This window comes from Gadus macrocephalus, chromosome 16, assembly GCF_031168955.1.
Source record: "Gadus macrocephalus chromosome 16, ASM3116895v1".
Classification (NCBI taxonomy): domain Eukaryota; kingdom Metazoa; phylum Chordata; class Actinopteri; order Gadiformes; family Gadidae; genus Gadus; species Gadus macrocephalus.
The window spans coordinates 5,927,870-5,940,369 of record NC_082397.1 but is presented as its reverse complement, the minus strand read 5'-3'; the positions used below and the strand labels follow the sequence as shown (position 1 = coordinate 5,940,369).

Genomic DNA, 12,500 nt, shown 5'->3' with positions numbered 1-12,500 from the left:
TAGGAGTGTAATGGGTGCCATTACAGACGGACATTATGGTAGCATAACATAATGGGTTATCTTTCTGGACGCCATAAACTTGACTAAACTGTTCTCTGTGTTCACCGGCCTTAAAAATGACCAATTATCTGTGTTTATGACCTAGCCGAAAGACACAAGCCATTTATTTTTGCAAGGCAGGTGGACTATACTCCATCATTCCTGCATGAGGGCATGTGTAATATTGTCCTGTGCATTCTCATCATTCTTGACGTACTCCATTTTCAATTTCAGCTTATGAGCATTTCGACCATGATATAACCCTATCGTTCTCTGTCTGTGGCGATGAGCTTGATAGTGAACATGAACGGTTTCCCATGTCCCTGGAGGTTCTGCTTGCTTGATAATGTGCTTTGTTTGTCTCAAGTGTTCGAACAAAACCAAAAGAGTACAACCATTAACACACCATGAGGTTTAATGGTCCAATATTATTGAATAGCTTTCCCTAAATGTGGTTCCTCTGACTTCTATTACAAATGTCTCGTCTTTGCCTCAAAGCAAACAATCATCCATTTCACACGTTGATGTTTTTAGTGTGTCTGTCCCTTAGCGTAAACTGGTTTTGTTGCTATGACGTTCGGGGACATATGACCATCAACGATTTGCCAACAGTTCCAACACTGTTTGAACACTCTCGAGCCCAAAGCATCCATAACCGACTTGAGTCCTATACGAAGCGACTTGAGTCCTATACGAAGCGACTTGAGTCCTATACGAAGCGACTTGAGTCCTATACGAAGCGACTTGAGTCCTATGCGAAGCGAGCGACGGAGTGCAGCCCACCTACAAGCATCCTCCGTGGCTTGCTATTTAAAAACAATCTGATTACATTTCCGTTACGTTCACACAATCATTTTTTAACCGGCATTCGCGCCATATGTGCTCTGGGCTCAAAGCGCTTCATGACATTTGACCTTGACAGCATTCATATTTATCATGAGTGCGTGTTCTATCCATGCAAAGATGTGTCATTCAAACACAGAACAGTGTTGGGATGGTTTTCTTGACACCTTTTTCAGTCTCCCCTCTTTTCGCCGTGTGGTCCAGGAGTCTGGTTCCGGTGGTCCAGCTGTGTGTGTGCAAGGACACCATCATAAAGGACAGCCTGAAGAAGATGGACCGACCCCTGTTCAGGGACTTCTGGCCGCTCTTCCTAGACAGCCCCAAAGGCCCTTGGGGAGAAGGTTAGCGCTCGTCTGATCCCGGCTGCCCCGGCTTCTACACTACAGGCGTTTGTATCCAGATGGATGCAAAATGCACCAACTGCAAAACTGAGTGTTTACTATGTAGTCGTTGGCTGATGCTTTTCTCCCACGTCTCTTCTAGTTAATTTGGATAGGCGTCATTAAGAGGCAGTTAAGGGGTTGGTCATTGGACTGCGGCCCTTAGGGTTCTGTCTCATTGCCTTTTAGGCTGCGATGTCCTAACTACTACACTTTTCTGTTCCAGACTGCAGACTTGATAGTCGAAGGGATAGAAAAGGTACTTACCTTACTGTTTACTATCTAGTAATTTAGCAGATGCTAAAGTGGTTGATTTTGGATACGTGTCATTGAGGTGCAGGTAGGTATGAGAGTGTCTGAGTCTCCCATGCCTGCAGGTTAGGCTGCAGACATTGGGGTTTGAAACCATAACCTTCTGGGCTTGGAGACACTACATTTGAACTACTAATCTATCCTGTTCCAGACTGTAGGTTTCCAATGAGGGTGATATAATATATAACAATGAAATGTACAATAAACAGGCACATCTTTTACTATTACTATGTTAATGCTATGTTAACTACTGTTAATTTTAGAGCCATTTAGGAGCAGTTAGGGGTTGGGGCGTCTTGCTAAAGATTGCCTACAAAAAGTGTGGGGTTCGAGGTTCAAACGCAGTTCCTTATTTGTTGGAAGTCCCTCAACCTAACCTTTAGACTATACCCACCCCCATGTTCATAAAGGACTCTGCTCCTCTGTCTGTGATTACCTGCTGCTGTAGCCCCAGAGTCAGGCTGACTCACTCCATCATCTCCGGCTGGGGATCAGGCCACCAGGCTAAATCAACAGGCTGGGCATGTAGATTCAGGGGGCTGGCTAGAGGACATCTGGCCCCCTCCAGTTGGATAAGAAGGTGGAATCCTTGGGAAAAGACAAGTAAAATCTGCGCCTTTATAACCTCGTTATTCATCATTTCATTTTGTATATATATATATGAGTTCAGATTTAGGTTCTACAATTTTATTATAATATATCTTAATATTTGAAAATAAACATCCCATTTTCATTCATCATCTTCTCTTCTTAAGTTGCGTTTCCTAAAATAGCATCTTGTATTTATTTTAAGCAGCCACGCATCATGACTCATTGCCTCGTATGTGCAAGCTTACCTGGCAATAAAAATCATTCTTATTCTGTGTCTGATAAACAGAGGCATCTGATAAACAGAGGGCATCCCAGATGCTAACAATTCTGCGTCTGCTTTCCCACAAACGCCTACCTTACTTTATCTCCTTACCTCACTCCATAAATACCCTCAACGTAACCGCCACAAACACCCGTCCATAGTGGAGGGGAAGCAGAGTCTGCCGGGGTATATGGATGGTCTGGTCTCGGCCGTGTGTTAGCCGGCTCTTCCGCCGGTGACCTTGTGTTGCAGAGGGCAGGGAGTTTTTTCGAGAACTTCTCTCCCCTCAGCCTCAGCACAATCACAGTATATCCCTCTGATTGGTTCTGCTCACCTGCAGGGCGAAGGTGTGCAAATCATAGGAGGGCAGCCGGCGCTGTGCGGCTGGTCAGGTGCCGTGGCCCTGCACGCTCCTGTGCTTCTAACATCTTTATGATTCCTCTCTATTTATACTGCACTCGAGGAAGACTGTTTGAAGAGCTGAGAGCGGCCGGAAGAAGTAGAAATCAATGGAGCGTTTCTCCGTGACACGGTAGTCAGTCGTACTGTATTGTTTTAATCGATTTTGCCTTACCTGAGGTTGATCTAATTAATCATCAATTAAGGTGTGTATTCATTGAACACTCCCAGGGTCAGCCGTTGTGTGTTATCTAATGGGAGTGAGCAGGTTTAAATTCAGTTGCCGTTATCCTTTATGCAATCGGGCATTACTGTCTGATCAAGGAAATTGAACATGGCACATTGAGGCCAACATGCACACACACATGCACACGCACGCACGCACACACACACGCACTCACACACACACACACACACACACGCGTCAAAAGTTGGCCCTTGGCACTCTTAATTAAGTGTTCAGTTTATATCTGCTTAATACATTTTGCCTGCCTCATCGCTTTAATTTATTATCTTCCCCCATTCGGGAAGCGAACTCATCTGCTTAAGAAAACGACATCCTAACCTGTCTAACGATGTAAATGGTTTCACACCACTAACTATGTCAGATAGAAATAAAGTGTGGTGTAGTTCTGCTGCTGTTGAGCCAGTTTATAATGTGACCACAGGTACAGATTGCTACCCGATGACATCGTGATGCTGCTACTTTCAGGCCATCTCACATCAAAGATAACCGGAACTGGGATTCTCGTTGTCCCTTTTGTGGGGACGAGGGCCTCCAAAGATATCTCATTTCTTTAAAAGGCGTGTCGGTTGGCATGGTGGTATTTGGAAGAATATTGGAGCCAGCCTGCTGAAGGATTAATGGACTGGTCTGTTGTAGCACAGAGCCTCCACAACGTCCACACCCCTTTCAATTTCATACAGATCGAAGGTTGCCGGTGAAAACTATCACCATTTATGCTACCAACTATAGCATTCATGTTTTTCCTAGATGTTTTAAACCTTAATCTACCCAGATTACTTTTTCAAGTACCCTATCTATATGCCAAATTACCCTTTCATGTCAGCCACCCTACACGCTAGCCTACCTACGTTGTTGCTAGCCTTCATGCTCGCTACTAGCTTCCTGTACTTAGCACATTGACGTTCTTAGCATTCTTAGCACGCAGTACCATAGAATGCTAAGAACGTCAACGTGCTAAGTTCCCTAACATGCTAAGTAACCAAACACAATAAGTACCCCACAATGCTAAGAACACAAACATATTATGCATAATAAATAGAAGAAGGAGAAGAATCTTTACATGAAGACTCTTTATTACTGTCATAGCACATGTACATGTGCTACACTTCTAAATGACTTTGACATCACTAGCTGCCGCAATATGAGCATTGGGTAACTTAGTTCCAAATGACCTAGGCATTTAGGCATCCATGGCAAGTACTATATCAGGCATGTTTATGGAGGTCAAAACCGTGGGGCCGAAAGGAATCCTTACACAGCAACACGCAAAACAGGACAACAAAGAAGTTACGACATCACTAACTCCCAGCCTCTTATCACCCTTCAGCAGCAAAGGTAATTCATGTTCCCACAGCCTGTTTACAGTCCCCACCTCTAAATCACCTCTCCGTGCCAGCCATTGTTCGAAGACAGGCCAGGTGAGGCGACGACCAGCGAAACGACCAGCGGGACGAGCATGTTCGACGCTGGGTAACCCTGCACTCTGGTGGCGCGCAATGAGCACACTGCCTCCCGTCCGGCCCTTTTCTGTAAGTGGTGGACACATCCATTAGCACTCAGGCTAATGAGAACGGCTAACGGGCACAGTGTAAATCCTTGCTAAGGGGTCATACACTTTAATTGCCACAAACTAGCTGTTTTTACCGCGTCGGTCAATGCTGAAAAAAAACATTGATTCATTGCTACACGCATTAAGTTTCCCTGCATGAATATACAACGATGAGCATGTTTGTCTAACTAATGAATTCCGATAATGTGTGTTATCAGTTACAGAAATGCAGTTGCTGTCCAGTAAGGTCTGCATTGCGGGGACTGTTTCACCCGCAGTTAGGAAGGGGAATGTGTATCGTCTGCCATGAGGAGACTATCTAAGAGTCAAGACAAGTCAATTGTACCCTTTTAGCCCTTAATCAAAGTTACACCCCCACAGAACCTCACAGGCCCCTACACTATACAACAGCCTGACCCTAACCCTAAGTAATGGGGTTAGGGTCACACCAAAACTCTCCACACCAAAATTAGAGCAGGCACAGAAGAGGGCTCCCCCTTCCAGGTATAGTTAGGACGGCAATAGGGGCCAGATGGGCATACCCAGTGATGCCAGTAACGCGTTACTGGCCTCAGACCACTTTTTTCAGTAACGAGTAATCTAACGCGTTACTATTTCCAAACCAGTAATCAGATTAAAGTTACTCATCAAAGACACTGTGCGTTACTATTTAAAAAATGTTTTACCTGATCACCGATTGGCGTTGAGAGCGATGGAGTGGCGTGTGTGTGTCTGTCTGTCTGCCTGCCTGTCTGTCTGTCTGTCTATTTGTGTGAGAGTGCGTGTGCATGTGAAGCGTAAGTCTCCAAAGACTTCAATCTATCAGAGGCGAGTGTCGACCTCGACTCTCCAGAGTCCGCGTCACCAGTTGTTATTAGCGGCGGATTAGTCGCGCTGTGCTGCGTGCGTGTGTGCGTGTGTGTGTGTGTGTGTGTGTGTGTGTGTGTGTGTGTGTGTGTGTGTGTGTGTGTGTGTGTGTGTGTGTGTGTGTGTGTGTGTGTGTGTGTGTGTGTGTGTGTGTGTGTGTGTGTGTGTGTGTGTGTGTGTGTGTGTGTGGAGCTGCGTCTGGTGATCGCCCCGTAAAGCGCGCGGTGATATTTTCTCTACGCATTAAAAAGTTGCCGGAAGCGGTTGAAAGCCGTGTGTCAGTGTGTGCACCCAGGGCCGTAGCACCAAATTCTGGGCCCTGTATACAAGAGGTACTTACCCCCCCGAATTCCCCATACCAGCCCCCTGCACAGAATTGTTGACCGGGGTTGAAGACCAGTTGTTGACAGGGGGGGGAAGCAATTGTAATCAGTAAAGTAACTAAGTTACTATTTTAATGAGTAACTAGTAATCAGTAATCTGATTACTTTTTCGAGGTAACTTTGGCAACACTGGGCATACACATAAGGGTACAATATACTCAATAAGCAGAGGTGGTCAGAGGGGCTGAGGGCTCTGTGGGATGAGACTGGAGGGAACTTGGGAAAGCCGTCAGACTATAGGCTGTCCTCAAAACGCATATTGACGTTTGATGTGGGGTCACCTCAGCCACTGCACGCAGTTCCATCCATCACAGAGTAAACAGGCCCATAACACTTTACTACCACGATGCCCTTTATGGATTTAATGTCTCAGCTGATGTCATACAAAGCAATACCGTATCATATTCTTATATTACACAGTCCTGTAGGTCTCTATCTAACAGCCTGGAGAACAATATATGTTGCTTGTTATAAAATAAGACAACAATAGAGAGTGAAGCAGGAAGAGTGAGGCAGAGGGAGAAACAATCGAGGAAGATGGAATAAATGAAAGACAGAGAGGGGGGAGAGGGAATTAATAGAGAGATTGAACGAAAGAAAGGGAGATGGACAGAGAGTTTAAAGAGAGATAGAATAAAAGTAAGAGAGGGTGTTAAAAGAGAGATAGAACAAAGAGAGAGATAGACATCACTTCAAGGGCCGCCGAGCTTAAGTGACATGGAGTGTGTTTTATGGTTAATACCAGGAAGATTGAGGCCAGCGTATCGATTCTAAAGAAAAGCGGTTGTGTTGTGTTTTGGGAGCTGTTGTAGCGCGGCCTATAGCATCTAATCAGACCCTCCGCTGTGCTCCAGTTAACCTTTAGTGAGCATGTTGGCCCCTTTTAGACAGAGAGTTATGTAAGGTCTGGATACAGTCAAAGATTATGGCTGTATTTCACTCTGTTCCTTTAACGGCTACAGACTAGTAAGCATGTGTTCCAAGAGTGAGGAAGGAAGTTTGAAAGGTTGGGGGAAAGCAAGGGCCCATATCTCATTACAACTTAGTGGGGAACCAAATCATAATATCGGGGAATCGGATGTGCAACGATGGAGTTGACTTCTATTAAATATGTATTTTCAATCACATAATTTATTTAGAAATAATTTATATTTGAGGGGACAACCTGATGGGACAAAAATCGGAGTGGAATCCAATAACCACTTTTATTTCAATAAATCATTAAAAAATGTTTTATTAAAAATGTATGTTTATTAAGCACATCCAGTCATCCTGATGTGGTCAACTGTCCTGTCACTCTATTCTCTCCACTGATGCACACCTCCGTTGTTTTCATCATCATATTAATCTCCCTGGGTCAGCAGGAACCATAGAACAGCCCTCCCTCTTCCTGTCTTATCGGGGAGACGGAGGAAACGATTCAAACATTGTAATGAGCGGCATATTGCCGTGAGCCAAGCGCTGGCTCACATCAGGCGATGGGGATGAGAGTGTGGTCACGGTCATTGTTGTGAGGTTCCCTGATGCATTGAAGGACTACAATGAAGGCAGAGCAGATATGAGCCATTGCCTCTGTAATGGATGGGACACACGGTCAAGGCTGGAACGCTGAGCAGCAGTTTGTTTTTCAAACGCAGCACGTCGAATTTGGTGCCAAGAGGCCCACAACCAACCGACCAACAAAAACAACCGTAAATTTAGCTGCCCTGCGCTTGGCCCCGCCATAGTTCATACCCATATTGGAAGGGATGCGTCCATTTTGTGTTTTATGTTTTAACAAACCTTGTTCCAGCGTGCCAAGCTCCCCATCCAAGTGTGTGACTGCGTCTGTACATTAAGTTCCTCTGCTGGAAGCTTCGGCTAAAGAAAATGAGTACTCCATAGGAATAATGTAATATGTTCACACCAGTGGCGGCTGGTCGTTTTTAAAGTGAGGGAGGAAGGACTGCGCGCTTGGTTGCCATTGGCCTGCTTGCACTGTTGGTGTATGGTGGCATAAGAATGTGAGACTCAAGTTGTTTCAGGGTGTTTTGGTGAACTACAAAATAGAAGGGAGGGAGTTATGTGAACAAAATGTATACAAAGCCACCAGTGGCATCACTGTAATTTGAGAAGGAAAGGATGCAAAGCATATTAGTCAAATCAGGCCTACTATTGATTTGTAAAAGTAAATAAAAAAATCTGGGCCTATCATTGGGCCTATTTTTGCCCTCACTGACTGAAGTTATTTAGCTATGTTTATTTTCAGTTACAATTTCTTGTAATGCTACCAGTAAGTCATTGCGTACCTAGCAAACCATGTAGCACTCACAACACTGACGTTGCCATTACTTCTGGAGACCTTGATTTTGGGAAGTGGTCTACCTCTTTCTTTGGTCGCTAACTTAGCACTGTAACTGAATGAATGGAATGCTTTTTGTAATAAGACGTTAACAAATGTCCTCCGTTTCCAATGTTTCCATTGTGTATTTAGGATCTCGCTATCGCAGATTTCACTTGCTCTGCGTCTCTCAGACTGAGCACCGCGGCAACGCAGACCGGGTTTGTTATCGACAGCGTTGCCAGATTGGGCAGATTTCCCGCCCAATGATAATTCTTCCAGCCTAACATAATATAATAATAATAATAATACATTTTATTTAGAGGCGCCTTTCAAGACACCCAAGGTCACCTTACAAAGCATATCAAAACAGAATAACACTCAAAAGAAAGGGGGGGACCTCACTAACCACCACCGACATGGTTAAAAGTAGCCCAATTGGGTGGGAAATCAGACCAATCTGGCAACACTGCTCAACATCCAGGGATCCTACTTATTGGTTCATAGCGCAGACGGATAGATTTTTGCGCGAATCAGACCCCTTAAGGTCCCACCCACTCAGAGGAGGACTTTCCTCCTCTCTCCCATTGAAACCCATGTTATCCACCGGCCGCCAGTACTTTCGGGAAAATGAATGGGAGTCAACGGAGGCGGAGGGAGGACGTTCCTCCCTGAAGTAATTGTCAAAAGGCAATAGGGGGTGCTAATGTCCCTTTACCCAGGGAAACGAACATTATATATTCAAAGGCAATAAAGTAGTCATATTTAAGGGCATTAATTCATTACAATAGTCTGGGCAATCTACATTTTTTATTCTCAACAATGTTAGGGAGGATCTTCCTCCCTCTCCTCAATGGAGAAGCCTCCACTGGTTCACACACATGTCGACAGAATGTAAACGTTTAGGACTTGATATGATGGTTTTGCATTACCTTTTGTGTATGTGACAAATAAAATCTGAATCTGAATCTGTCCATCTCTACCTGTAATTCATATTGAACTGAAACATTTACAGTAGTGACTTTTCTATTCTGAATGTCTAGGCAACATTGATAAGTATTTATTCTGATATAATTGATCGAATTTCTACGAAATATGTTTATTATGTGCAAAAATGCAGGCCTTATAAAATGTGGGGATACAGCTGAGCCCCCAAAGACCCCAAACAGACTGAGGGGTGGCACGTGGTCTGTGTATTAAACAATGGAACACAACCAGGGGCCCTTCAGTAGGGGCCCATACACTGACCTCTCCATCCCTTGCCTCTCTCATCCATCTCTTCCTGTTTGGTTCTTTCTCTCCAAATCCCTCCCCCCCCCCCCCCCCCCCCCTGTTCTCTCTCTCTCCTTCCTCCTGCCCACTTGAGAGAGAGAGGGAGGAAGGGGGTGTGGGTGTATGGGGGGGGGGGGGGGGGGATGATGAGGTCACGGCTCCCTGTTGGATCTGAGGCAGAGGCAGCTTGAAGTACCTCACCTCCTCCCTTCCACTGGCCAATTACCTTCCTCCCCGCTGTGTGGGGAGACGGAGACGGAGACGGGGAGAGCGGAACCGTGGTTCTGTGTGTGTGTGTGTGTGTGTGTGTGTGTGTGCGCGTACGCGCTTGAATGTGTTTGGGAGAGTATTTTTAAACTCTTGCCTGCATTTGAGATGAGGGAGAGGAAGAGAGTTTTTAAACTACTGCTATAGTCCAAAGTATTGCTATCCATAATGCAGTACACACTATTACTATCAAGATGGCAGTACACACTACTACTATCACAATTGTAGTAGACAGTATTACTATCACGATTGCAGTACACACTATCATGTTTGAAGTACAGTATTAATCAATGGTGATGGTTTCCCTCCCCCCGCCCATGGAGAGAAAGTTTACCTTCTTGTTCCTGGGCTAAAATTGCACTTGGGGATGAGTAAGAGTAGTAATCCTGTCTTGAATGTACCAGCACATCGTTTGAAAGCTCAGAAAAACAGCGGGCCCAATCTCCCATTCCATGAATTATAGAACTGATTCAACTGAATATTGTGCAAAGTAGCCCTTTAGGAGAAACAAGGAACCCCTTCCTTGTTCCTTCTACCATCTCTTAGGCCCAATCCCATTGCTACCCCTTACCCCTTCCCCTTACCCCTCTCCCCCAAAACCAGGGGGAGGGGTAATGGGAAGGGGTAAGGGGTAGAAATGGGATTGGGCCTTAGCATTCTGTCTCTTCTAAATATCCAACCATCCTTCCTGACTGGGGGTACCTGCTCCTACCATCACAACCACCACCTCCACCACTGCCCTCAGCCCCATCCAGAGGCAGAGGACGGTGTACAGACTAACTCTGGTGAAGGCCTGGACCTTGGAGGAACTCACCGCCTGCTCTGAACCCATGGCCTCGGGCCAGCCAGACTTCAGGGAGGTCAAAGTAGGGCTCTGTAGTGACCGTCTCCCTGATCCCGCCATCCTTATAGTTCATCGTAGGTGCAGAATGAAGGCGGATGTGGTTGATACGCCCTAGGCTTATGCTCCACCCTTCAGTTGTGTTGTGTTTCGCTTCTTCTCTCTTTCGCTTCTCCCTTTGTTCCAGTGTTTCTTTATTTCACTCTTTCTATATTTCTGTCTTTCTTTCTATCTTTCTATTTATTTATTTTTTCTTTGTCATTCTATTTCTCTCTCTCTCTCTCTCTCTCTCTCTCTCTCTCTCTCTCTCTCTCTCTCTCTCTCTCTCTCTCTCTCTCTCTCTCTCTCTCTCTCTCTCTCTCTCTCTCTCTCTCTCTCTCTCTCCCTCTTTCTCTCTCATCTTGTTTTGCTCTCTGTTTTTTGCTCTCTTCCTCCCTCCCCGCACCAACTAGTATGCCTCTGTATCTGAGGGACTCTCTCTTCCCCGTTGAGTTATTTTAATGTGCTATTCTCTCCATCCTGTCTGCTCCGCAGTGTGTCTAGGGACCACACTAATGTTGATCTCATTTGCACCTCGTTAATGTGTTTGTCGAGAGCCAATGAGCCGGCAGCATGCTTTCCGGACACTTACTTTCGCAGCAGTGTTGTCCAAGGGTGTTCTTTGATTGGATCCTCTTTTGTTGTCTAATGTTTTTTTTTCTTTTTTCTTTGACAAAGCTGAAACATCCACTCAACAAGTCCTCTCTGACATAATTTTCATATTGATAATTCATTTAATCAGTCTGCAGTATAAGTTTATTATATTAATATTAACTGCATATTAATGAGTAAAAAGCATAATTAATTGCTCCACACCAGGGATCTAATTCATCCTACACACCCCAGAACCTCTTAATCAACCGCCAACTGGGGACTTGGAACTCAAATCAAGCCGTTTGTAAATTCCTCCCTTCCAGTATTTACTCATTCATTTATGTGTTTGTTCACCTGCTAATGAGGAAATATGTGAAACAAAATCTCTCTCACTTACTCATCTCACACACACAGAAACACACAGACACACAGACACACACGCACGCACGCACGCACGCACGCACGCACGCACGCACGCACACATGCATGCACAGGCATGCTCTCTCTCTCTCTCTCTCTCTGTGTCTCTGTCTCTCTCTCTCTCTCTCTCTCTCTCTCTCTCTCTCTCTCTCTCTCTCTCTCTCTCTCTCTTTCTCTCTCTCTCTCTCTCTCGCTCCTATGTTGTGTGACATAGCTCCTTCCCCCTAAAATCTTCCCTGGCACCCGGATCGACTGACAAAGATAAAAAGAGCTCAATGTCCAGGTTTGACTGGGGAGGCTCATTAATTATATGCTGTTTCTGCGCCTGTGCCAAACGCAGACATCTCCCATGTTGTTAAATCGATAACACGGCTGGATTTATGCTGCGTCCGTCCCTTCTTCATGTCCTGGTGTGCGAGAGAAAAGTTATTCTTTCAAGATTTCGAGACATTTTGTTCACACTAGAGTTCCTGTATTTTGGTTCTTTGGGGGCTGTGATGGTGCACTTTTGATTAAAAATACATATTTAAAAGCTTTGAAACTACGTTTCAAGTACTAGGAATGTGATGGTGTGCTTTGATTAAAAATAGATACTTTTAAAGTTTTGAAACTATGTCTTTAGTACGAGGAATGGGGCCACTCTCCCCAAATGATTTAGGACCATCGCCTTTCCTCAGGCCCCAATTATAATAGCTGCGTTCTACGGTTATCGTGGCAACAGACGGCAATAAGCTTGACCTTTCACACCCAGACTTATGACTGATAGTGATAAAGGATATAATAATAGATAATAATATTCATAGTAATGTACTGCGAACATAACTCTATGATCATTTATCCCGCAACACATTTCCATTCGAAGGAGGAAACTTTCT

General features: G+C 44.9%; 1 protein-coding gene across 1 annotated transcript in view; it reads left to right on the top strand.

The window, feature by feature from the left end:
• tyw1 (tRNA-yW synthesizing protein 1 homolog (S. cerevisiae)) overlaps window positions 1–12,500 on the top strand; it is a 34,379-nt gene that overhangs the window by 18,219 nt on the left and 3,660 nt on the right. The window contains 3 exon segments of the mRNA XM_060075808.1: window positions 1,084–1,201; window positions 1,203–1,223; window positions 10,487–10,597. Coding sequence (XP_059931791.1) covers window positions 1,084–1,201; window positions 1,203–1,223; window positions 10,487–10,597 — 250 coding nt within the window.